Source organism: Pogona vitticeps, chromosome 1 (genome assembly GCF_051106095.1).
Source record: "Pogona vitticeps strain Pit_001003342236 chromosome 1, PviZW2.1, whole genome shotgun sequence".
Classification (NCBI taxonomy): domain Eukaryota; kingdom Metazoa; phylum Chordata; class Lepidosauria; order Squamata; family Agamidae; genus Pogona; species Pogona vitticeps.
In genome coordinates this window covers 44,331,914-44,357,896 of record NC_135783.1, presented here as the reverse complement: position 1 = coordinate 44,357,896, position 25,983 = coordinate 44,331,914, and the positions used below count along the sequence as shown (strand labels likewise).

General features: G+C 39.3%; 2 protein-coding genes across 3 annotated transcripts in view; both read right to left on the bottom strand.

Moving 5' to 3' along the window:
• The window catches only part of LOC144586395 (uncharacterized), a 593,808-nt gene that overhangs the window by 402,294 nt on the left and 165,531 nt on the right, over window positions 1-25,983 (bottom strand). The gene's annotated exons all lie outside the window — the stretch shown is intronic.
• The window catches only part of KIF6 (kinesin family member 6), a 235,694-nt gene that overhangs the window by 127,355 nt on the left and 82,356 nt on the right, over window positions 1-25,983 (bottom strand). For both annotated transcript variants that reach the window (XM_072991469.2, XM_078383032.1), the window contains exons 11-13: window positions 23,143-23,248; window positions 21,463-21,604; window positions 18,925-19,104 (exon numbers count right to left, since the gene is read on the bottom strand). In XM_072991469.2, coding sequence (XP_072847570.2) covers window positions 18,925-19,104; window positions 21,463-21,604; window positions 23,143-23,248 — 428 coding nt within the window. The remainder of the gene's footprint in view (window positions 1-18,924; window positions 19,105-21,462; window positions 21,605-23,142; window positions 23,249-25,983) is intronic.

The following is a 25,983-nucleotide window of genomic DNA, read 5'->3' as shown; positions in this document are numbered from 1 at the left end:
TGGGAGTTGCAGAGAGAAAAAGGGAGGAGGAAGTCCTGTTGCACAACTGGAAGTTGCTCAGGCAACCCTGAAATTTCACTTTTTATAACATTATATGTACATTCACTGTAGTGAAAAAATATGGTGCTTTTAATGGCTGAAAAAAGCCTTAGGGGTGATTCTCAGAGTCATATCTGAAACTGAAAAGTTATTATATGCTAACTCATTTGCCATACTTCTGGTTCCAGGAAACAGCATTGTAACTATTTTTAGCATAAAGCGAGTTTGCAAATTAAGCAATCCTAAAGACCATCTAAAAACTTAGTTTAACTTGGTCTTCAAAAACATTGTTCAGAGTCATATCTTGCAATTTCAGTGTTTTTCAATATTTCAAAAGTACTTCATCAGGAAAAACTGTAGGACACCTCAGTTTTATAGTTACATCTTCATGTCACCGGGGTCATGGGAAGTGGTATAGTATAAACTTGGAGGTGATATGTTAAAGTCAAGATAATGTATTTCTTTTGAAATAAACTCACCTGAGATATTATGTCATTATTTAAAACAGTTCATGCACTATAGCTGTGGCATTTGATAAAGTATTTGAAGAGAAAAATATCCAAAACTAGTGACTTTGTGATGAATTGTGAGGTGTGCTATCTCCTGTCATGAGTTCAGCCGAAGATCTGGAGCCTGAGAGGTTAACTACAGCTGAGGAGAATGCTAAGCGATTAGAAGCACAGATAGCTGAATTGCCACCAGATTCTCCTCCCCAGTAGCCGGGGTAAGGGCTAGACTTTGGCAAAGACTTATGACACAAAGGTCAGAGGAGTGCCTGAATGCTGCCCATAGAAACATCAGGTCAGCTAGTCCTGAGTATTGACAGGATGAAAGACTTCCAGCAGTTCAATGACTGTTTTGCTCCCAGACGGCTGGGAAGCTCGTGGAAGCAACAAGTCAAATCTCTGGCTTGCATCCATGCTCCTGACTACCTTGAACCTTGTTCTCTCGACCCTTGGCTTTGGACTCTGACCCTGGACTACGTTATGTGATTTGGCTTTGGACCCTGACCTTGGATTACGGTTTGTGATTTGGCTTTGGCATTTTGATATCAGCTCTGCATTCTCTGAACTTCTGATATTGGACTGGCTTATTGGACTTTGCTGTTGAAACCCCCAGGAACGTAACATATCCCTGGAGCCAAAATTCGTGATGTAACAGAGAGACTGACAAGATTCATTAATCCCACTGACTCTTACCCCTTCCTTTTGGTTCATGTGGGAACCAATGACACTGTGAGGCATAGCTTTTAGGACATCACAAAGGATTATGAGGATATGGGTAGGAAGTTGAAGGACCTGGGTGCACAGGTTGTAATCTCATCTCTCCTCCCTGTTGAAGGACATGGCCCACAAAGGGAGAGAAGAAGAATGTGAACAACTGGCTCCACAGACGGTGCCGTGAGGAACAATTTGGCTTCTTGGACCACGGTCTGCTATTTCATGAAGATCATCTTTTGGCAGGGGCTGGGGTGCACCTCACAGCTGTTGGCAGTAATGTTTTTGCTCACAAATCTGATCAGGAGAACTTTAGACTGAGTTCTGGTGGGGAGGAAGACAACAGTTTTCAGTGCAGAAATTCAGCAAGTGCTGGCGAGGAAAGCCCAGCAGGGCAAGTAGGTCTACAGAACTAAAAAAGGGGAAGAAAAACACACATGGTCCTAAAAGTCTCTACACAAATGCACATAGCATGGTAAATAAACAAGATGAACTGGAACTCTTAATATAGCAAAATAAATATGCTATAATAGGTATCACTGAAACCTGGTGGAATGAAACCCATGACTGGAATGTAGTTATTGGGGGGTAGGAACTATTTTGGAGAGATAGACCTAGCAAGAAAGGATGAGGAGTAGCTCTATATGTTAAGGATGCTTATACTTGTGAAGAGATCCAGGACTTAAATCCAGGAAGTCAGGTTGAGAGCATCTGGGTAAGAATTAAGGGGAAGAGAAACAAGCGGAATGTCATTATGGGGATATACTACAGACCCCCAAGCCAGCCCAAGGAGCTGGATGATGATGCCTTCCTGGTGCAGATGGCCACACATTCAAAAGGGAAGGATGCAGTAGTAATGGGAGATTTCAACTATATGTTGGCAGTCCAACTCTGCTAAGAACATAAGGCCCAGCAAATTCCTCACTTGCCTTGCATACAATTTCATGGTCCAGAAGGTGGAAGAGGCAAGGGGATCAGCTATTTTAGATCTGATCTTAACCAACAGGGATGACATTGTTAATGGGGTCGAAGTGGTGTGATCCTTACGTGAGTGACCATATTCTCTTGGAATTTGTTATACGTATTCCCTGTACGGGGAGGGGGAAGCCAAGTGCAGCCAAAGATGCATTCTAGACTTGAAGAAGGCCAATTTCAGTAAACCTAGGGAATTACCGGCTGTAATTCCAAGAACAAAGATACTGAAAGAGAAGGGAGTTCAGGATGGATGGGAATTTCTTAAAAGGCAGATACTAAAGACACAATCTAAAACTGTTCCAATAAGAAGGAAAAACAGGAGATGTCCAAAGAAACCAGAATGGTTGATTAAAGAACTTTCAACTGAACTAAGTGTTAAAAAAACATGTAGAAGAAATGGAAAAATGGGGAAAACACCAAAGAGGAATACAAGCAAATAGCCAGTATATGTAGGGGGAAGGCCAGAAAAGCAAAAGCGCAGAATGAACTCAGGCTTGCCAGACAGATTAAAAACAACAAAAAGGGCTTTTTTAGTTATGCCTGCAGTAAAAGGAAAAACAAGGAAATGATAGGGTCGCTGTGTAGAGAAGATGGCCAACTACTAACGGACAGGGAAAAGGCTGAATTTCTCAACACCTTCTTTGCCTGCGTTTTCTCCAAAAAAGAAAATAGTGCTCAACCTGATGGGCGAAGAGCAGGTGATGTAGTGAGGGAAATGCAACACAGAATAGATAGAGAAGTAGTTCAGGAATACCTGGCTACTCTAAATAAATTCAAGTCTCCAGGGCCAGATGAATTACATCCAAGGATGTTAAAAGAACTGGCAGAAGTAATTTCAGAACCATCGGCAATAATATTTGAGAATTCTTGGAGAATAGGAGAAGTCCCCGCAGACTGGAGGAGGGAAAATATTGTCCCTATCTTCAAAAAGGGAAAAAAGAAAAGCCAAATATTTATCACCCTGTCAGCCTGACATCAATTCCCAGAAAAATTCTAGACCAAATCATTAAACAGTCAGTTTGTTATTACTTAAAAAGCAATGCTGTCATCACTAAAAGTCAACACGGGTTTCTCAAGAACAAGTCATCCCAGAATAATCTGATCTCTTTTTTTAAAAGAATTAAAGGCTTGATAGATGAAGGGAATGCTGTAGATGTAGCATATCCTGATTTCAGTCAGGCCTTTGACAAAGTTCCCCATGATATTCTTACAAGGAAACTAGTAAAATGTGAGCTAGACAGTGCTACTGTTCAGTGGATTTGTAATTGGTTCATTGACTGAACCCAAAGGGGGCTCACCAATGGCTTCTCTTCATCCTGGAGAGAGGTTACTAGTGGGGTGCCTCAGGGGTCTGTTCTGAGCTCTGTGCTATTCAACATCTTTATCAATGATTTGGATGAAGGAATAGAGAGTATGCTGATTAAATATGCAGCTGATATCAAATTGGGAGGGGTTCCTAATTCCCCAGAGGACAGGATCAAAATTCAAAATGACCTTGACAGATTAGAGTCCTGGGCCAAAACAAAATGAATTTCAACAAGGAGAAATGTAAGGTCCTGCACCTAGGCAGAAAAAATGAACTGCACAGATATACTGTAGGATGGAAGACTCCTGGCTAGACAATAGTACCTGTGAAAGGGATTTAGGAGTCTTGGTAGACCACAAATTGAACATGAATCAGCAGTGTGATGCAGCTGCCAAGAAAGCCAATGCAATTCTTGGTGGCATCAAAAGGAGTACGAGGGGTGCTGATAAGTACTGAGCCTTTCCCAGAAAAAAATGTGCTAGGAAGATGTAACTGCCACACTATTTGACATATTCCCCCAGGAAGTTAATGTGCTTGCAACATCTGTCCTGCAGTTTCTTTATTGTTTACTCATTTAGTTGTGTCCGACTCTTTGTGACCCCACAGACCAGAGCATGCCAGGCCCTCCTGTCTTCCACTGCCTCCTGGAGTTGGGTCAAAATCATGTTGGTCGCTTTGATGACACTGTCCAACCATCTCGTCCTCTGTCATCCCCTTCTCCTCTTGCCTTCACACTTTCCTAACATCAGGGGCTTTTCCAGGGAGTCTTCTCTTTTCATCAGATGGCCAAAGTATTGGAGCCTCAGCTTCAGGATCTGTCCTTCCAGTGAGCACTCAGGGTTGATTTCCTTCAGAATGGAAAGGTTTGTTCTCCTTGCAGTCCATGGGACTCTCAAGAGCCTTCTCCAGCACCACAATGTAAAAGCATCAATTTTTTGGTGGTCAGCTTTCTTTCTTTTTTCTTCTTAAGTCCCTGAAAATAAAATTCTTCTGACTGCTGGTGTAACCACTCATTTGCAGCATTAGTTTCCTCCAGAACACTCCCAAATCATTGTCCCTTTAGGTGTTTTTTGACTTTGGGGAACAGATGATAGTCAGAAGGAGCCAGGTCAGGAGAATAGGGTGGATGGGGCATCACTTGAAAGCCTAAGGACGTCAGCTTTGCCATTGTTTCATCTGCAGTGTGTGACGAGGCATTGTAATGAAACAGGATGATATCTTTGGAGACTTTTCCTCGACGGTTTCCTTGATGTTTTGCCTCGACTTCGTCCATAAAGCTCAGAGACATTTGGGTAGTGTGGGCAGCATATAAGTTAAATAAATAAATAAATAAATAAATAAAATAAATAATATTTTGCATTGATTGTTGAACCTTGTTGGAGGTAGACCACCAGCAGAACTCCCTACTTATCCCAAAAAAACTGTTGCCATTTGCTTCTGCACTGACCTTTGCACTTTGACCTGGGGGAACCACTGTCCTTCCATTCCTTAGGCTGTTCCTTTGTCTCAGGATCATAACAGTAGATCCATGTCTCAACACCAGTTACCAGTTTGCCCAGGAAATCTGACTCATTTGTTGCAAAATGTTTCAAAACAGCCACTGATGACTCCACACGTTTCCTCTTTTGTTCAGTTGTCAAAAGTTTGGGGATGCACTTTGCTGCCAGCTTTCTCATTTCCAAGTTGTTGTGGATAAGGGCACCAACTCTCCCATGTGATATTCTCAGATATATAGCAATACTTTTGGTTGATATTCGGCAGTCCTCCATGATCATGTCATGGATGGCTTTCACATTTGCAGGCACAGAGACAGAGACAGGCCTTCCACTGGGTTTCTCACTTTCAACACCAAAATGGCCAGTTTTAAAATTGACAACCCATATGAATCATATGAAGGGCCACTATCACCCATAGTTTGTGACATTTCATCATGGATCTGCTTTGCACCTTTCCTTTGGAGAAACAGGAACTTGAGTATGGTCCTATGCTCTTCCACATTGAATTTTTCTGGAGGTGCTGCCATGGTCACTTTGGACCTGAACATGAAAGATAAGTTAAAAATCATAGGTAGTTGATTTTTGCACCATTGAATACAGACAAATTGGCCAATACACCCTGCAATTTATAGCTTCCTAGCTCAAATTTTCTGGTAAAAGCTCAATACTTATCAGCACCCCCTCGTATAGTGTCTAGATCAAGAGTAGTTATAGTACCACTCTATTCTGCTTTGGTCAGACCTCACCTGGAGTATTGTCTCCAGTTCAGGGCACCTCAATTCAGGAAGGATGTTGACAACCTGGAACGTGTCCCGAGGAGGGCGACCAAAATGATCAAAGGTCTGGAAGCTATGTCCTATGAGGAGTGGCTTAGGGAGCTCGGAATGTTTAGCCTTACAAAAAGAAGGTTAAGAGGGGACATGATAGCCATGTTTAAATATTTGAAGGGATGGCATGTTGAAGAAGGGACAGGTTTGTTTTCCAAGGCTCCGGACACTAAGAGAAGGAACAATGGTTTCAAACTACAGGAAAAGAGTTTCCGCCTGGGTCTTAGGAAGAACTTCCTGGCAGACAGAGCTGGTCGGCAGTGGAATATGCTGCCTCAGAGTGTGGTGGAGTCTCCTTTTTGGAGTTTTTTAAGCAGAGGCTGGATGGCCATCTGTCAGAAGTTGTTTGATGGAGTTCCTGCGTGGCAGGGGGTTGGACTCGATGGCCCCTGTGGTCACTTCCAACTCTGTGATTCTATGATTCTATGACTTTAATTTCCTCTAATACTTTATTAAAACTTTACTGATGCCTAGGCATGCTCAAGGTTTTAATTAAGAAGTGAATTTCATTCTATGTGACTCATGTCATTTAGGAAAAATCCATCACATGAATGGGAATTTTTTTCACTAATTGTTTAGCTTAGGAAAAAAGACTTTCGAGTATACTTAACATTCCTTATATTGCCAGGCTGGTTGAAAGAAGAAATATTTTGTGAAATTCAATGAAACTTCCACAAATATTCATGGCATTTGATTAACCATGCTTGATTATTCCCCTTATGTACAATTTCTCATTATACAAGAATGTATGGCCATTAAAGCGGATTGAAGCAATTAATCTAGATTTTAAAACATTCAAATCCTTTGAGGCTTAAAATCAGAGCTTTAATCTAATTTAAAAATCTCAGTGTTCTGAACAACTACTGTCACTTAATGAGTCTGGAAATGTGGTCCTGATTTATCCTCTTTTCCTTATACTGTTCATGACATTTATTTCATGGAAACGTATGATACTTGGAGTATATTCTGTTAGTGAATAGGCAACAGGAACTGCTAGTTGTACAAATGCTGTTTCAGTATACCCTTTTCCAGTGTGTAATTCAAAACTGCTTCTTCAAAATTTGCATGAGAAACAGTAAAAGTTGAAAAATCTGATCCAATGATCAGTGTGCCATAATTTGAGTTCTTACAATAGTACAGCGATTACAGCAAATATTGCAAAGATTGTACTGTGCTAGCATGGCTCAAATGCCATGCCAGTATCACATATTTAACATGTCAGTGCCAAAGTGCCACAGTACTAGTACATGTGCATAATGAAAAAGTCAGATAGAATTAATGCTCACATCTGAAACTTAAAGTTATTACTGTATTGTAATAGAAGATGTGCTTTGAGTGGGGGTGTAAATAAACATGTTTCTGTACTAAGAAGTGGTACAATCATTGTGTTTGTAAGCATACTATAATTTACAGATAATAAAAGCAATGGACACAGTGGCCAAAAAGACAAACAGAACATCAATTCAAACCTTCTGTGCATTGCAACCCTACCAGCATTTGATTCTGTTGCCAACAAAGTGAAGGACTGCTATGGAAAATGGATCCTATTTTTATACATAAACGAGCTTCAGACTCTACAGTATACAACATTCAGGATCTTTTGCACAAATGCCACTCCTCCTGATTAATATCAAAATGATATGACAGAAGTGGATGTGTACAGTCCCAGAAACTGAGCACTCACAGTTCCCAAATGGGGGCTTAATTCTCTCTCTCTCCAACTCCTGTATCACTCTCTAGAATGGTGTGATTTGTGACATGGACAAATGGGTAGGTGGGGGCATTGAGAGAGATTATGGGTTATTTCAGGATCCCTCCGACAAAAGCAGGAATAATTTCCTGGTACAAACCCATCATACCAATTTCTCAAGCTACAACTATTTAGATACGTAAGACTATTAAACTCGTTATATTTCCCACAGACCTCAAAAGTAAACTGACTTACACGGATACTTCCTAAAATCATACTGATCTTTCAAAAACAGAAAATCTCTACGATACTAATTTATAGATTTCTAAGAAATATATTCATTTATTTACTAGAATTATTTATGCACTGCTTTTCTGCCCATCCCCAACAAAGAGATGCACCATAAAAACAAAAACAAAAAACACAACTCTGTAGGGACAGAAGCAATGTGGCTTCCCTTAGGAAAAAATAAAACTATCAAGACGTTCATGCAGAAAAATCTGCATAGCTACAGTAATAGCCCTGTGACATGTGTCCACCAAGCCAGCCTCAGATATCCCTATCTGATGCCAATTTGGCCTTTATAGGTTAAAAAAGAGCACTGAATTGGAACTATAAATAAATTAGAAACCAATGTGGTTGGTTCAGACAGAGAGATGAAGTGCCCCAGATGCACAGTAGACAATTGCATACCCACTGCATGTTGCATTAGCTGAAGTTTTCCAGAGAAATTTGATACAGAGAACATTACAGTAGTCTAACTGAAAGAAAATCAAATCATTCATCACTGTAGGCAGATGCTCCATTCCTAAGACTGGATGTAGCTGTTTCATGACCATAAGATGCACAAAAGCACAGTAACCATTTGGGATTAGCCGTTGTAGCGTTCTCTATTTATTAGATCTATGGTTCATGTTATATTATGTAATGGTTCATGTTTGTTATGTAATGGAATGATTCATGCATATTAATGTTGCTGAGAGGCAGAGCCGAGAGAGATGCTATAAGAGGTGGAGTCAGAGAGTCAAGGGGTAGATTGAGTAAGTAAGAGAAATATTACGTCAGAGTCAGTCACGCAGTAGAGAAAAGTCAGAGAAAGTAATAGAGTGTGTAGTTTGGGAAATTCTGAGGTGTGATTAGCTACTAAAGATATTTATGAATCAATCTCTGTAATCAATAAACCAAAGTTTTATTTAAAAGAACTTGAAGAGTGGACCTGAATCTTTCTGAGAATCTTTCTAATGGTGATTTAGGGATCACCTGGTGGCAGCAGTGTTAAAGAGGAGAGAGTTTGCCTTCGTGTGCTCTGAGGCTTGAAAGTCAAGCAAAAGGGGCACGAGGGTGGACGCCACAGTCGTCTCACCAGAATCTATCCTTGATAAAGAAAGTAACTGAGTGGGAATGATTTTATAAGCAAAGAATTACGAATTCAGTACAGTGGTTTTCCCAAGACACTTGCTCAGAACTCTAACTCTCAAGAATATACTATCCCTTAGCAAGCAGAAATAATTCCACCACACAGTACTATGCCATTGTAAAAGAGATGGAAGAGAACAGCTTCTTTGCTGCCCAACTACTTGAAGCAAGACCTAAAATGCGTTCTAATTTTAGTTCAATCGAATTTTTCTGACTGAAACCTTTCTCTACATTCTGATTTTCTTCTAATGAGCTGGACAGAACAGTTTTAGAATTCTAATTTTCAAAATCTGGTTTTCGGTCATTAAATAAACTCATTAGGACTGTGTACCTCTCCCTTTAAATCTTAATATGTAACTGAACATCTATCACATGAACAGTTTATTCCAAGGTTCTTCTTCTGTACAAAGCAAAAATATGAGAATGGCATTGGTCACATAGTGGGATGGGTGCTCAAAATCCTAAACTTCCATACAGAAATGTCTTGCCAAGTATTGGGTGACTGTACCCCTAGAATAGAGATTCACACTCAAATAGGGGGCAGCTTTTTTCTTCACAACAGTGAGAAATTGGTTTCTGGAAGCAAAATTCTCCATTCCTTTTTACTGCAAAAAATACATCCCCCCCTCAATCCAAAATATTGCTTTCTGCTATAACATCCATCTGGAGGGTATACAGGCAAAGTTACCCACTCCAATGTAGAGCATACATGAAATACCAGTTTGGTTTCCTTATTAGTCTATGTATAGGCATATTTTGGGGAAAAGAAAAAATTGCACTTAGGAGTGTTTTGGCAGAACTTAAGAAAATTTAAAGGCACCTTTATAAATGTCTTTATACATGAATGAAGTCTCTATTGTTCACGGAAAAACATTTACAGCCATTTTTTTAACCAAAGCATAAGCTTCTAGACTCTACGAATAAAATACAGTAATTATTCCCAAACACCTGCATAGTTCTCTGATACTTTTAAGTTGCCTATTTCTGGTAAGATAAGAAGTTATGATACATTATGGAGACTACTTGTCATACTATCCTACAGTATTTCAATATGCAGCATCCAGAAGTAGAGGCCACAGCTGCAAACAATTCTGCACCAGAATCTATTTAATTAAATTTTGTCTACTTAAAGACAAAAGGATGTCTGCCTGGAAAAGCCCAGCTCCAACATCCTTCTCCAACATTTCCATATTCCAACAAGCATTTATATCCCCCAAAGGGACTCTTTACATTCCACTTCTGGTTTTAAAGTTTGTCATGACAGTTTTGCATCTACTTTGTTTTCTATCCAACAACTTACACTGTTGGAGGATTCCTCTCTAGCACAGTGAACTTTTGAAGCACAATATCTGACCCCTTTTCTGCTCCTACTTATGCTGCTTTGCAATGAACAGGGATCCACATGAGCAACTATGGTTTTGCACAACTTGTACATGACAGCTATGCACTTGGTGTGTTTACACTACATTCCCAAAGCAATGAATAACAATCAAGTTGAGTTTCTGGTGAAAACTATGTACAAAAATTGGTAACACAGCAAGAAAAGTAGAATGGAAATCCTTCTCTAGATTTTGCGAAACAGACTAATAAATTATCAGGGTTAACAACAGGCTTGTGTGGGTCTCTGACTTACTGCAGAAACTATCCACCCACTAGTCTGGCAACAACCTGCCCTTCCACCCGCCACTCCTGCCATCAGCCACTGTAAATCAACCCCAGAGTAGCATTTCCTTTGGCAGTCACTCCAAACCCTGTTTCTGGACAGAATTCAAAGAAGGGATGGAAATTGCCAAGTTGTATTTCCCAAAAATCAATGCCTGATACCAGGCACTGAACTTTGTAAAATGTAAGTCACAGCTACTAGTCCAGAAGAACTACTAACAGGTGAAAGTGCTGAGGAAAGCGAGGAATGCTTAGATGTTGCAGTGCTGCTTGAACTCCTTGTGTGGCAGTGCAGTGGCTGATGACCCATTATGGTTAGAGACCTATATCAGTAGGTTGGAGGATACACATTAGCCCTAATAGGTGCTGTTGGCTCCAGTAACTGCCTGAGTGCTAGTTACTAGAACTCAAGCTTGTCAACAATCAAATATTTGGTTGGAGGTGTTGGAGCGGGTTGTGGCCGGGCAACTCCAGGCACTGCTGGATGAAATGGATTTTCTCGATCCATTTCAATCAGGCTTCAGGCCTGGTTTTGGTACGGAGACTGCTTTGGTCGCCCTATACAATGACCTTTGCCAGGAGACAGACCGGGGGAGTGTGACCCTGTTGATACTCCTGGACCTCTCAGCGGCTTTCGACACCATTGACCTTGGTGTCCTTCTGGATAGACTGATTGGGTTGGGAGTCAGGGGCACCTACCCCCCGTGGTGATTCATTGCCTTTTTATTGTATTTTAAATGCTGTAAGCCGCCCAGAGACCTTTGGGTAGAGTGGGCAGCATATAAGTTAAATAAATAAATAAATAACTTGTATCTCATTACAAAGACCTTTTGCAACACAAAGGCAAAGACGACATAATTCAGAAAGCCCTGGATGAATTGTATGAATTCAAAATACATGCAAAAAGTCTGTCATCAGTGGATTTACTGGAAAAGGCAATGAACCACCACGGGGGTAGGTTTCCTGTTAAGCTCCTTAAAATTGCCTCTGTTCTGCCAGTTTCTACAGTTAGCTGTGAAAGGGGTTTCAGCCAGATGAATCTGCTCAAAAATAAATTCAGATAGTGTTTAGAGACTGACAACTTAGATGACCTTATGATGGTGAATCTAAATGGACCTCCACTGCCGAAGTTTATCCCTACTAAAACCATTGATAAATGGTACTTCATTGCTAAAACTACCAGGCATGGTCAAGGACACAAGTGCAACACCTCTGACAGCAGTGCATTTTCTACTAAGAAGACATAGGTGAATACCATGTACGTAATACAATTTATTTTGGGTTTTTACCCATTGTTATGTAGAAATAAAAGTGAACAAGTGCCTAGTTTAAATTTGTTAACATAAATTGCAAGATTATAGTCCGGTCATGCTGACTGGTGAAATTTTTGACTGACTGGTGAGACATTCTAACATTTTTCAAGCCCTGACTATGGCCAAAGATCATTCATGGTGAAGATATTGTAGAATTCCATAGCCATTCACTGTCACTATGGCCAAAGACCATTCATGGTGAAGATAGTGTTTCCTACATACCATTTCATCTTTTCCGACAGTAATCAAAAGAATGAAGTAAAATGATTTATTATTTTGTAGATTTGGCTAAGTTGATGTCAATAGGTTTGCCGCAATGTTATAATAATTATTATTTTGTGCCATCAAGTCAATTCTGACTTATAGTGAATGCTATACAGTACTTTGATTTAGAAACTAAGGAAGGCTTATATCATATTTTCCATGTGATACCATTATAAAAAAAATGGATTTTTTCCACAATGGGGAATTACAGATAAGGAATATGTATTTCCATACCAGTTGGATTTTTTAAAAAGTTGGCAGCTAATTAAAGAATTTTAGATCAACTGATTGATTGTTCAACATTAAATAAATTTACTTCTTACCAAATGTCCTAGAATTTATTCTCTTGACTATCACATATTTCATGTTTCTTTGCATCAGTAGCAGATATTATAGGCTAGCTCTAATTCTTCTTTCTTGCCAATTATATTAATGGCATCTTTGGTGACTGAGCTCATAACAGAATGTGATATTTGCACAATATAGGAAGAAATTGAAAAGACACAACTTGCAATTCCTATAGATCAAGTATTTTGCTAGTGCAAGTGAAAAAGACAAAGAAAGTCTGTGTGAATGTGGTTAATCAAACAAGAAAGGATTCCTTTTTTTATCAGAAATCATATTCTTCATTGTCTGGCATAGTACCATATATACAGACATGATATGAAGAGCTTTGAAATATATTAATATATTAAAAGTAATAAAAATATATAACTTATACAGTCATGGCCAAAACTATTGGAACCCTTGCAATTCTGTCAGAAAATGCAACTATTCTCTCAGAAAATTGTTGCAGTTGCAAATGTTTTGGTACTCACATGTTCATTTCTTTGGTTTGTGTTGGAACAACACACAAACACACACACACACACAAAAACAGAGAAGAAAAGTCAAATCTGAAACAATCCCACACAGAAACCCAAAAATGCACAGGTCAAAATTATTGGCACCCTTAACTTAATATTTGGTAGCACCCCCTTTGGAAAAACACTAACTAAAATCAATAGCTTCCAGTAACCATGAATGAGTTTCTTACACCTCTCTACTGGAATTTTGGACCACTCTTCTTTTGCAAACTGCTCCAGGGCCTTCAGATTTGAAGGATGCCTTGTTTAATCCCTGAAAACTCAAGGCTGTGGCTTCCTTTATTAAGTCAATCCATCTCATGTTCAATCTTTCCTGCTGCCTTAACTTTTTCCAGCATTATTATCTTTTCCATTGAGTCTTGTCTTCCCATAATAGGAACACATTTCAATAGCCTCAGTTTAGCTTCTGGAAAGAGTCCAGGCTTGATCTGCAAAGATCTTCAACGTAACATTTCAAATTGACTTTTTCTTGATGGCCCAGCTTTCGCATTTGTGCACAGAAATCATCCATACTATAGTATGAGTTTAGAATGATACTAATAGTTATGGAGTTGACTGGTATTTATGGAGTTGGCTGATATTTCAGTTGAAATTTCAGACTGTATTGTGTAATTATATATAGGAATTTCTTTTTAAAGAAAATGACATTTGCTTGGATCCAGCAAACTGTGAATAGAACTACAAAACTTTCCAACCCACTCACACCAGAAACTTCCTGAAAAACTGCTTCTTAAGATCAGGGAACCTGTCATGTTATCCACATCTAGTATACTGGGTCTGGAAATGAAAGGAGGGTCAGAAGAACTGTTAGATCCTATCTTCTGTATGTTCTATGCTTCTTTTGGATTTAAGCCAGTAAATTGCTAATAGGCTGAATATAACACTTTATTTACTTGTCTAAGTAATTAATCACAAAAGCATTTTGATCATGCAGATTATTTTAATGAAAATTTCCATCTCAGATGACTTTCGGCATTTACTGTGATCCTTTCATATGCTCAAATCTCAAATGGTTAAAGGATACAGTGAGTCATACAGAGAATTGGATTCTAGAGAACTGAGTATTTCCAGGTGACTATTTTGAACACATGCTTAACCAGAACAAACACACTAAAACCAATTCTATTTCAAAGGGAACAACATGATCTTTATTTTTTTTAGCACTGCCCTTTAGTATGCAGGTTTTCTCATTATTTACATAAAAGAAAGAAGGCTTTTCAGAACTTTCTCCTTCTCCAAAGCTCTCTAGTCTAAGGATTATTTCAGTGTGTTTACATTAAGAAAATTCTCTAGCAAACCAATTATCTACAATGTAAAAATATTCAAGAAATAATCTACATTAACCTAAAAAGGGCATTTGACAGTTTGTTACTTGTTAAGAAGAAATATTTGTATCATTATAGGCAGACAAAACTTGCTCAACTTATATTACTTTTTAAATTAACTTTTTCCTTTATGAACCATAAGCTTTTTCCCAAGGGTCAAACTAGATTGTACATTTTGCACAACTTTAAAAGAGGTTGTAACAGCCACACTCGCACTTCACAGAGTGGTTGCTACTTCACTTTAAAACTGCTGCCACTAACTTATCCTTAAAAATCATAAAAGGACAAGTGTAACTTTTCAAAACAAAATCTGGTTTATTGATTACAAAAATAAAAATGGTAAATCACTGGTGAAGAATCAATTAAACAATCACTGTTAATAAACGCTGGCTCACACAGACTATTTCTCCACTGACAGGCTCACTCACTCACTCTAACTACTAATCACTTTAAACTCTCAGCTCAGACTCTCATCTCCAATCTCCCCTCACACACTCTTCACCCCCCTTTTTATACTAGCTCCTCCCCTTAAGTTCCACCCTCCGTCACACCATAGGCTGATGACTCACTGCCCAGCTGTGACGGACATGTGATGTTATGTCTGCCCATTACAGAGGTCCTCGCTTTAGTGGTGAAATACATCATATTATGTGAGCTTTCTCATAGACACAATTTGCATTTAGTGTGCTTCATTCTGTGATTGGTTGATAGAGGATAAGCATAGTTAATTTGCAAGTCTGATTGCTAGGAAACTTTCCACCTAAGTAAGGAAGAGAGTGGTGCTGTATCAAGTGGAAGCAACCCAGCATAGAACTGATGCAGAGCACTATTTCCAACCTCTGTCTAGTTGTAAACATTGTAAATACATTCCCTAAAGTGATCCTGGGTACCCAGTGTGGTGTAGTGGGTAGAGTAATAGATTTGGACTCAATATGTTGTTGTTTAGTCGTTAAGTTGTTTCCGACTCTTCATGACCGCATGGACCAGAGCACACCAGGCCCTCCTGTCTTCCACTGCCTCCCGGAGTTGGGACAAATTCATGTTGATAGCTTCAATGAAACTGTCCATCCATCTCGTCCTCCATCATCCCCTTCTCCTTTTGCTTTCACACTTTAACAACATCAGGGTCTTTTCCAGGGAGTCTTCTCATGTGATGGCAAAAGTATTTTAGCCTTTAGTCGTGTTGTTACTTAGTCATTAGTTCGTGACCCCATGAATCAGAGCATGCGTCAGCTTCAGGATCTGTCCATCCAGTGAGCACTCAGGGTTGATTTCCTTCAAAATGGATACATTTGTTCTCCTTGCAGTCCAGGGGACTCTCAAGGGTCTCCTCCAGCACCACAATTCAAAAGCATCAATTCTTCAGCGGTCAGCCTTCTTTATGGTTCTGCTCTCACTTCTATACATGGCTACTGGAAATATCATAGCTTTGACTATGTGGACCTTTGTCAGCAAGGTGAGGTCTCTGCTTTTTAAGATGTTGTCTAGCTTTGTTATCGCTTTCCTACCAAGAAGCAGGCTTCTTCTCCTTACTTACTGTCATCAGAGTGGTATCATCTGCATATCGGAGGTTGTTGATATTTCTTCCGGCAACCTTAAATCCGGCATGGGATTCATCCAGTCCTGCCTTTCGCAGATGTATTCTGCATATAAGTTAAATGAGCAGGGAGAAATATACAGGCTTGTACTCCTTTCCCAATTTGTACTCCTTTCCCAATTTTTAGCCAATCAGGTGTTCCACATCCAGTTCTAACTGTTGTTTCCTGTCCCACATATAGATTTCTCAGGAGGTAGACCAGGTGATCAGGCACTCCCATTTCTTTAAGGACTTGCCATAGTTTGCTGTGGTCCACCCAGTCAAAGGCTTTTGCATAGTCAATGAAGCAGAAGTAGATGTTTTTCTGGAACTCTTTGGCTTTCTCCATAATCCAGCACATGTTAGCAATTTGGTCTCTAGTTCCCCTGCCCCTTCGAAATCCAGCTTGTACTTTTGGGAGTTCTCGGTCCACATACTGTTGAAGCCTACTTTGGAGGATTTTGAGGATAACCTTGCTAGTGTGTGAAATGAGTGCAAATGTATGGTAGTTGGAGCATTCTTTGGTGCTGCCCTTCTTTGGGAATGGGATGTAAACTGATCTTTTCCAGTCCTCTGGCCACTGTTGAGTTTTCCAAACTTGCTGGCATATTGAATGTAGCACCTTAACAGCGTCAACTTTTAAGATTTTAAATAGTTCCACTGGAATGTCATCACCTCCACTGGCCTTGTTGTTAGCCAGGCTTTCTAAGGCCCACTTGACTTCACTCTTCAGAATGTCTGGTTCAAGGTCAACAACCACACTATCTGGGATATCCAGATATTTCTGGTATAATTCCTCTGTCTATTCTTGCCACGTCTTCTTCATATCTTCTGCAAGGTCCCTACCATTTTTGTCCTTTATCATGTCCATCTTTGCACAAAATGTTCTTTTGATATCTCCAATTTTCTTGACCAGATCTCTGATTTTTCCCTTTCTATTCTTTTCCTCTATATCTTTGCACTGTTCATTCTTGTCTTTCCTTGCCATTCTTTGGAAGTCTGCATTCAATTTTCTGTAACTTTCCCTGTCTCCCTTGCATTTTGTTTCCCTTCTCTTCTCTGTTATTTGTAAAGCCTTGTTGGACAGCCACGTTGCTTTCTTGCCTTTCCTTTTCTTTGGGATGGTTTTTGTTGTTGCCTCCTGTGTTATGGGACTCCAGCCATATTCTTCAGGCACTCTGTCCACCAAATCTAGTTGCTTAAATCTGTTCTTCACTTCCACTGTGTATTCATAAAGGATTTGGTTTAGATTATACCTGAATAGCCCAGTGGTTTTTCCAACTTTCTTCAGTTTAAGCTTGAGTTTTGTTATGATCAGAGTCACAATCAGCTCCAGGTCTTGTTTTTGCTGGCTGTATAGAGCCTCTCTATCTTTGGCTGCAGAGGATATAATCAATCTGATTTCGGTATTGCCCATCTGGTGATGTCCATGTGTAGAGTCGTCTTTTTTAAAAAATATTTTTAAATTTTCCTCTTTATAAAGGCAGGGCAGGGTTGGGGGTAATTGGGGTAAATATACCTTTGGAGGGGATGGATTTGAACGTACGCATTACAACTCAGTATTTTTCATAGTAATTCTATACATTCCCTTCTAAGAATAATTCCACATATCATACAGAAATATATACAACGGGTAAGAGGGAAAACCAAATTCAGACAAGTATTTTGTAATTCCCATTATTAATTGTGTTGCCCATAATATTTATCCAACATTTAAACTAATTCTTCTGAAGCTATGACTGTACCATTCTATCTGCTTTGTAGCCATGTACACATGTAGAGTCGCCTCCTGTGTTGTTGGAAAAGAGTGTTTGTGATGACCAGCTTGTTCTCTTGACAAAACTTGATTAGCCTTTGCCCTGCTTTGTTTTGAACTCCAAGGCCAAGCTTGTTGTTCCTTTTATCTCTTGATTCCAATTCCCTATAATGAGAAGAACATCTTTCATTGGTGTAAGTTCTAGACGATGTTGTAAGTCTTCATAGAATTGGTCAATTTCAGTCTCTTCAGCATCGGTGGTTGGTGCATAAACTTGGATTACTGTGATGTTGAAAGGTCTGTCTTGGATTCGTATTGAAATCATTCTATCATTTTTGAGATTGTATCCTAATACAGCTTTTCCCACTCCTTTGTTGACTATGAGGGCTACTTGATTTCTTCTATGGGATTCTTGCCCCCAATAGCAGATATGGTAATTGTCTGAATTGAATTCACCCATTCCTGTCCATTTTGTTCACTGACACCCAGGATGTCAATGTTTATTCTTGCCATCTCCTGTTTGACCACATCCAGCTTACCAAGGTTCATAGATCTTACATTCCAGGTTCCTATGCAGTATTTTTCTTTGCAACATCGGACTTTCCTTTCACTTCCAGGTGCGTCCGCAGCTGAGCATCCTTTCGGCTTTGGCCCAAACACTTCCTTAGCTCTGGAGCTACTTATACTTGTCCTCCACTCTTCCGCAGTAGCATGTTGGACGCCTTCCAACCTGAGGGGCTCATCTTCCAGCGTCATATCTTTTAGCCTTTTGTTTCTGTCCCTGGAGATTTCTTGGCAAAGATACTGGAGTGGCTTGCCAGTTCCTGCTCCTGGTTGATCGTGTTTAGTCAGAACTCTCCACTATGACCTGTCCGTCTTGGGTATCCCTGCACGGCATAGCCAATAGCTTCTCTGAATTACTCAAGCCGCTTCGCCACAACAAGGTAGCAATCTGTGAAGGAGGGACTCAAGATACCAGGGTTCAATTCCCCTGCTTGGCCATGGAAACTCAGTGGAGGTGGTAGTAGTAAAACCACTCCTTAAATACCTCACTTACCTTGAAAACCCTGTTGGGTCCACAAAGTCAGTTCTGACTTGACAGCACATAACAACAAAATGATGCTAGGCAATTCATTAAGAACAGAAAGTATTCAAGTACTCATTTCAGTACCTGACAATACAATAAAATCACTAACCTGTGCTCTTGGGAAGAAAACCAGATTTACTTTGTGAAGGAACATCAATTATCTGTTCATTTTCCATATTTTTTGAAAGAGAACTTTCTGAATCTGATATCTCCTTGGATGAAACAGTGAGTTGCAGAAGTGTATCTTGTACTTTCTTTTTTTCCTTTTTTAACATATTTACTAAAATGCCTAATGTTCTTTTTAAGGAAAAATTCTCAATATTTAACCCAGAGTATAAATCTGTTGATTACATAAAAAGAAAATTTATCCATACACATATAAATTAATCGTATATTTATTTTTCTTTCAAACAGCTCAGGTCATGTAGCATTTAGCTGTCTTACTAGACAAGATCAGTTATATTTTTAGCTGCTGGCTAACAAGCTCCAGAATATTTGTGGCAGATACCATATTCCATACATGTAGAATATGGACTGAGTGTAATACTGTGTATCACCCAGAAATACTAACATTTAAGAGAGCAGCTAAGCAACTTACAAAATTATTCATGGGTCAAAAACATGATGTTGTAAGCTAGGGTATCTGGGGTTAATATCTGAAACGACTGTACTTATCATAAATGGCTAGAATCGTATTTGTGATTTAGGTGTGCATCAGTTAAATTCCCATGGTGAACTGCTGCTAATTAAGGAGGCGCCAGTTGTTGTATACGGCATATGCCCAATTGCTCGAAGAATGTGGGCCTGGTAATGCAACTGGCACCTCCACAGCTAGTACCATGGTGAGTTATGCAATTTAACATATCCATGTATAAATCACCAACTTGTTTTTTGGTCTGGTCTATAGACATTGAAGAAAAAGAATGTGCTTAAAGTTATACACCTAAAATATTATTTCCCAAAAATATTATAAGTTGTATATGTATAATTTATGTGAATGAATACCATGAGCAGCCATCTGAAAAAACTTTTTACAGTATAAAATCTTATTCAATATAAATTTTATTTACTGTAAATAAACAGTCCAGCAACATTTCATTGGCTTAATAATAAAAACTGCAGGAAATTCAACTTTTTATACAGTTTAAAATAGTTCTTTATATAGCAGCATTACTTTCCATTACCATAAGAAAAAACATTCTACTTCACATAAGATTTCCAGAAATCTGGATCTCTGTCAGAATAAAACAAAGCACAAAACTCCTACATTCAAGAGATTAGACCAGTACTTTATAGAACCAGGGGATAACAAGGGACATTGGAGCTCGAAAGAAATGTGCAGCAAATATTTAAGTTAAAGCCTACCATTACAATTAGCATTAAAGTTTTTGGGACTGGTAGCCATGTTAATCATAGAACACTGAAGTTGGAAGGGGCTTATGAGGCCATCAAATCCAACCCCCTGCTCAATGCAGGAATACAAATCAAAGGATATCTGCCAGGTGGTTCTCTAAGTATCTGTTGAATGCCTCCAGTGTTGGAGCACTCACCACCTCTTGAGGTAACTGGTTCCACTGTCTTACTGCTCTAACAGGATGATTTCCCTGATATTCAACTGAAATCTGGCTTCCTGTAACTTGAGCCCATTGTTGTGTGATCTGCACTCTGAGATGACAGAGAACAGATCCTGCCCCTCCTCTGTATCACAGCCTTTCAAGTATTTGAAGTGTTATCCTATTACCCCTCTGTCTTCTTTTCTCAAGGCTAAACATACTCAGTTCTTTCAGTCTTTCCTCACAGGGCATTGTTTCCAGCCCCCTGATCACCTTGTTGCTCTCCTCTGAACTTATTCTGTCAGCATCCTTATTGAAGTGTTGTGTCCAGAATTAATAGTCTAGTGCAGCAATACAAATAGTTTTGTAGACTTTAAAAGAACATTTAAACAGGTGCTTCTGGTGGAGTGGGCCCCTGTCCACAGAAACATATCCCAAATACAATTTGTTACGCTTTTAAGATTTCATAATATTCTTCATAGTCAGACCTGGACTATAAAGAGGGCTGGCCACCGAAGAATTTATGCTTTTGAATTGTTGCTTTATCATAAATGGCTGGACTGCAAGGAGAACAAATATATTCATTTTGAAGGAAATCAACCCTGAGTGCTCATTGGAAGAACAGATCCTGAAGCTGACGCATGCTCTGGTTCATGGGGTCACGAAGAGTTGGACATGACTAAACGACTAAGTAACAACAACAAATGCCCTTCATTGGCTGGAATCCTGCTAGTTACACTTGCTGGAATAATGTTCAATTGGCCTAATTTTAAGCAGCAAATTTTCAAAAGTCAATTAAGTCAGGGTAAGCATTTCCTATCCATGTGTAACAACAGATAAGAAGGCTATCTGACTTCTTGGGGTAATTCCTTGCTGAAAGTTATACCATTGGAGTTAAGACTGTGGTCTTAACTAAGAAGATTTCAGCCAAACAAGAGCGCTATGACAATTCAAAGCCTAACCACTTTTATTTGGAATGTACCATATGATTCTAGACGTTGTTTTAATGTTATTAGATAGATATCCTTTACTGGATAAAAAATCAAAGAATTTCTTAATAAACTAGGATCATAAGAATTTTTTTTTAAGGATACTGATTTCATTGTCTCGTTGCTGCAGAAGATCCTTCAACTTCTTTAATTCTCCATCTCCAGTTGAGCTATTAACATGTTTGTTTCCAGGAATGTCTGGTGCAAGCAGATGGCTATCAGGATGCTTTGCTTCAGTAACTAATCTCTATTAGACACAATAAAGACAATCATGGGATCTTTTAATACAACAAGCTGTTATTCTTCTTCCATTTCTTGGTTTTCCAATAAGAAGGAGATTCATCAGCAGTCTTTAGCTGAGGTGGACAATATTTGGTACCACTCTAGTCAATTCCCAAATAGGTCTCTGGCTTGCCTTACATCTTTCCTCTAGGGCAGTGATCCCCAAACTTGGGCCTCCAGATGCCCTTGGACTACAACTCCCAGAAGCCTTCACCATCACCTCTGCTGGCCAGGATTTCTGGGAGCTGAAATCAAAGAACATCTAGAGGTCCAAAGTTGGGGACCACTGCTCTAGTGAATCAGAGTGCTTCTGTTAATGCCAGGTCCTTTTTTGTTTTGATCATGTTACTCTTCTTCATAAGCTTTTCCTTGACATTCCTAAACCTTCTTAAGCCTGTTTCTTTCATCACGCTTTGCTTTATCTTTGTCTTAAACCTCTAGCCAGATATCCAGCATCATATTAGCTTATTTCCTCCTTGTTCTCTGTTTCACAGAAGCTACTTTGTTATCAACACCTTAGTCAGAAGATTTGTGTTCCAGATGTTCTTGGACTGCAGCTCCTATCAACCCTAGCCAGTATATATATTGGAGAGACATGATTGGAGTTGCAGACCAACATTTGCAGGTGCATATGTTGGATAACTACTTAAATGTTCAAGTCTTCTCTTAAATCAGTAGTCTTGCAAACCTGAAACCCACCTTCAGCTGAAGCATGAAATTTGGCAGTGCTACTTGGTATGGCTCACCTAAGTTTAGGCAGTGGCCCCTAGTTGCAAATCAAAATCATCAAGCATTTTCCTCTTTAACATTATCCACTTGATTCTTTGTTAGCTTTCTTGTTAAGCTACATCTCCTTCTACTTGAAGCTCCTTCTCAAACATTCCTCCACCTTTCTTTCCTCGATAACTACAATCCAACATCACATTACAACATCATGTTTCCTTCATTAATCTCTTGTATATCCCATCCTTTTTTAAGACAAAATAATTTTCATTGCTTTTTCTCAAGTCCACCAAATTCAGCAGTTCAGTCTTACTTTATTGAAATCATCAATTAAATCATCATTTCAGATCCCAGTAAATAAACAGACATTAAACCACGGTCCCCTGTTTATCGTATAATGGAAAAGTGCTACTAAATCTAATGTGCAAGATAAGGGTTGAGGAAGACAATGTGGACATGATATTCATTCCCAGTTTAACAAGTTACATTTTATCAAAACAGGGATATTAAAAGCATCCAGCTTCTGTTAATAAAATTAAGAATGTTTGTTCATTATTACAATACAGAATTTTTTAAAAAAGCACCCATCCCTTTCTCCTGGCAAAAATGCACAACTTATTTACTGCTTAAGTTGTTTGGTTTCACGCATTTCTGATCTAGGACCTGCCATTTCCTCTTCCTCTCTCTCTCAGGAATGTTGAGTAAATCAAAACACATGGCATATTTGTTATTTTGCTGAGAACTTCCTCACTCCTGCAAACAAAAGCCAGTGAAGCATACCTTTAAATGGATGAAACAGTATTTGATCTTTCGCATATCAGCTCCAACTTCAAGTATGTTCTCAGGATCTGTATCTTCTAAAAAATTTTTAATCTGGTCATCTATCCTGAATACACACAATAAAAGATAATAAACAACCTTTTAAAGAAAGCATGTATTTTCAGAAGATAAAAGCAAATGTGAAACATAAATATCAGCCACTGTTGATCCCAAAATGTATACTTTAGTAGAAAAGCCAAAATCAGCAAAATGAATATGCAAGCTTTCAAAATCACAGATCTCTTCCTCAAGCAAAATGCTTCAAAAGTCCACAAAGAGAAATGAAAAGCCAGGGAAAGGCAATGCCATGCAGTTTGCATGGTGTTTTGAGAAATGACATTTCAAGATACTCTGCAAATTGGCTGACCTCAAAAGAAGGCCTCTACTAACCTTTTCTCTCCCTCCCTTTCTTCTGCAGCAAGCAATGACATCTGCCAAAGAGTAACTAAATGAAAAGATTTTTGCCTAGGAGCAAATGGAGTTAACCTAGCTTCCTCAAGCCAGAGTTCCAGCGTTTGAGTGCAACAATTAAGCCCTTATCAATATTCTCTATTAAAAATAAAATAGAATATAGACTGAAGACACATTCTAGTCTGCATTTGGCATTAAAAAAAAACCAACAGAGGAGTTGTTATGTATGTGTTTGTGGTTATGAGTAATTTAACCAACATTATATTTTTATCTTCTAAAGGAGAGGTCACCAAACTTTTGACCATGAGGGCCACACTGGATATTTTCAGCATATTTGAGGGCCAAAGGAACAGGAACGTGTACACGTGTATGTGTGGCCACCTGCACATACACATGCCAATTTTTAAAAAAACTTAGAACAATGATAAGTAAGGTTTGATGGCAGGAGATCCTAACAGAAAAAGGAGTCCAAGAGTGTTGGAATTTCTTCAAAAAGAAATTCTAAAGGGACAATTCTAAGAAGGAAAAAAAAGATGGAAGACAGCAGAAAAAGACTAATGTGGCTTCAAAAATAGCTCAGAGAGCATCTGAACACAAAAAAGATACATTTAGGATGTGGAAGGAAGGAAGGCCACTGCAGAAGAGTACAGACAAGTAGCAAAGAACTGCAGGGATGGCGTTACGAAGGCAAAAGCTGAGAATGATCTAAACTTAGCAAAAGACGCTAAAAGCAACAAAAATCATTCTTCAGGTAGTAAAAGACAAAGAAAAGAAATACAGTGGTGCCCCGTAAGACGGACGCTCTGTTTGATGACAAAATCGCATCACGACGAACTTTTTGCGATCGCAAAAGCGATGGCAAAATTATGTTCTCTATGGGGGAATTTCACTTTGCGATGATCGGTTCCCTGCTTCGGGAACCGATCATCGCAAAGCGATTTTTAACAGCTGATTGGTGGTTTCAAAATGGCCGCCGGGTAAACAAAATGGCCGCCCGCTGTGTTTTCAGATGGATGGCCGTGCTATGGAGGTTCTTCACTGGACGGTGAGTTTGAAGCCCCTAGGAACGCATTCATCTGGTTTTAATGCATTTCTATGGGCTTTTTAAAACTGCATCACGACATTTTCGTTCTACAGTGATTTCGCTGGAACAAATTAACGTCATGATGCGAGGCTCCACTGTAGTGGTTCAACTACTCAATGGAGTTGGAAAAATGATAACAGACAACATCAAAAAGACAGAAGTGCTCAGTTCCTATTTTAGCTCAGACTTTCCCCAAAAGAAAGTAAATGACCTTTCAGGCAGACATGAAGTACAAGTGGAAGGGACAGGAGTGCAGCTTCAGATGGAAGTAATACCTTATTACTTTGAATGAGTTCGAATCCTCAAGGCCGGATGAAGTGCATTCAAGAGTATGGAAGGAACTGGCTGATGAACTCTAAGAACCATTGTCTATTATTTTCTTGAAATCATGGAGGATGGATGAAGTGCCAGATGATTGGAGAAGGGCTAACATTGTCCTTATGTTAAAAAGGGCAAAAATAAGGATCCTGGCAACTAGTGACCAGTCAGGGAAATTCTAATGCAGATTATAAAGCACTTACTTTGCAAGCATCTTGAAAACAATGGAAGCCAACACAGAATCTGATCTCATTTTTTGATCAGGGAACCTCCCCAGTAGATGATGGGAATACTGTAGATGTAATATATCTTGACTTCGGCAATGTTTTTGACAAAATGCCCATGATATTCTGTTTACCAATATCAAAATTCAAACTTTCCGCTTTTCTACTATTCGCTGCCCTCCAGATTTTAACTCACATTTACATCCTACTTTAAATCTATGTTACTCAAACACTATCTGGTGACTGAGCAGCTGAGCAGTGGGGAAGGAGCCAATGAATGGACGGAAGGCGGTGCCAAGGGGGGAGGGGGCTGGATATAAAGGCTGGTGTATGGAGTAGGAGGAGAGATTCTGTGAGTGAGAGATAGTGTGAAACTTAAAAGTGAACTTAGAGTGAGTTAGAGGCCTGTAAGAACGCTGAATGGAACAGAGAGTTAATAGAGTTTTAAAGTTAAAGTAGAATTGACTTAGAAATGTATACAGAGTTGGTGGGAGGAGAGGATTCTAGATCTGAATTAATACCGGTTAAGGTTCACTTAGAAAGTACATAAAAGGGAACAAAAAGCAGATCCCATGTTGGATCATTGTTTTGAGAAAGTTGGTGAAGGGCAGTTGACCCCTGAAAGTCCTGGAAGGTTCTTCCTAGGAAAAGACCTTTTGGACAAGGAGGCCTGTGCGAATCCCAGTGGGGGAGCGGAGACTCACCTCAAGCAAATGATTGTTTCTCTCAAATATCAAGAGGGGATAAAGGAGCAGGGGCACATGG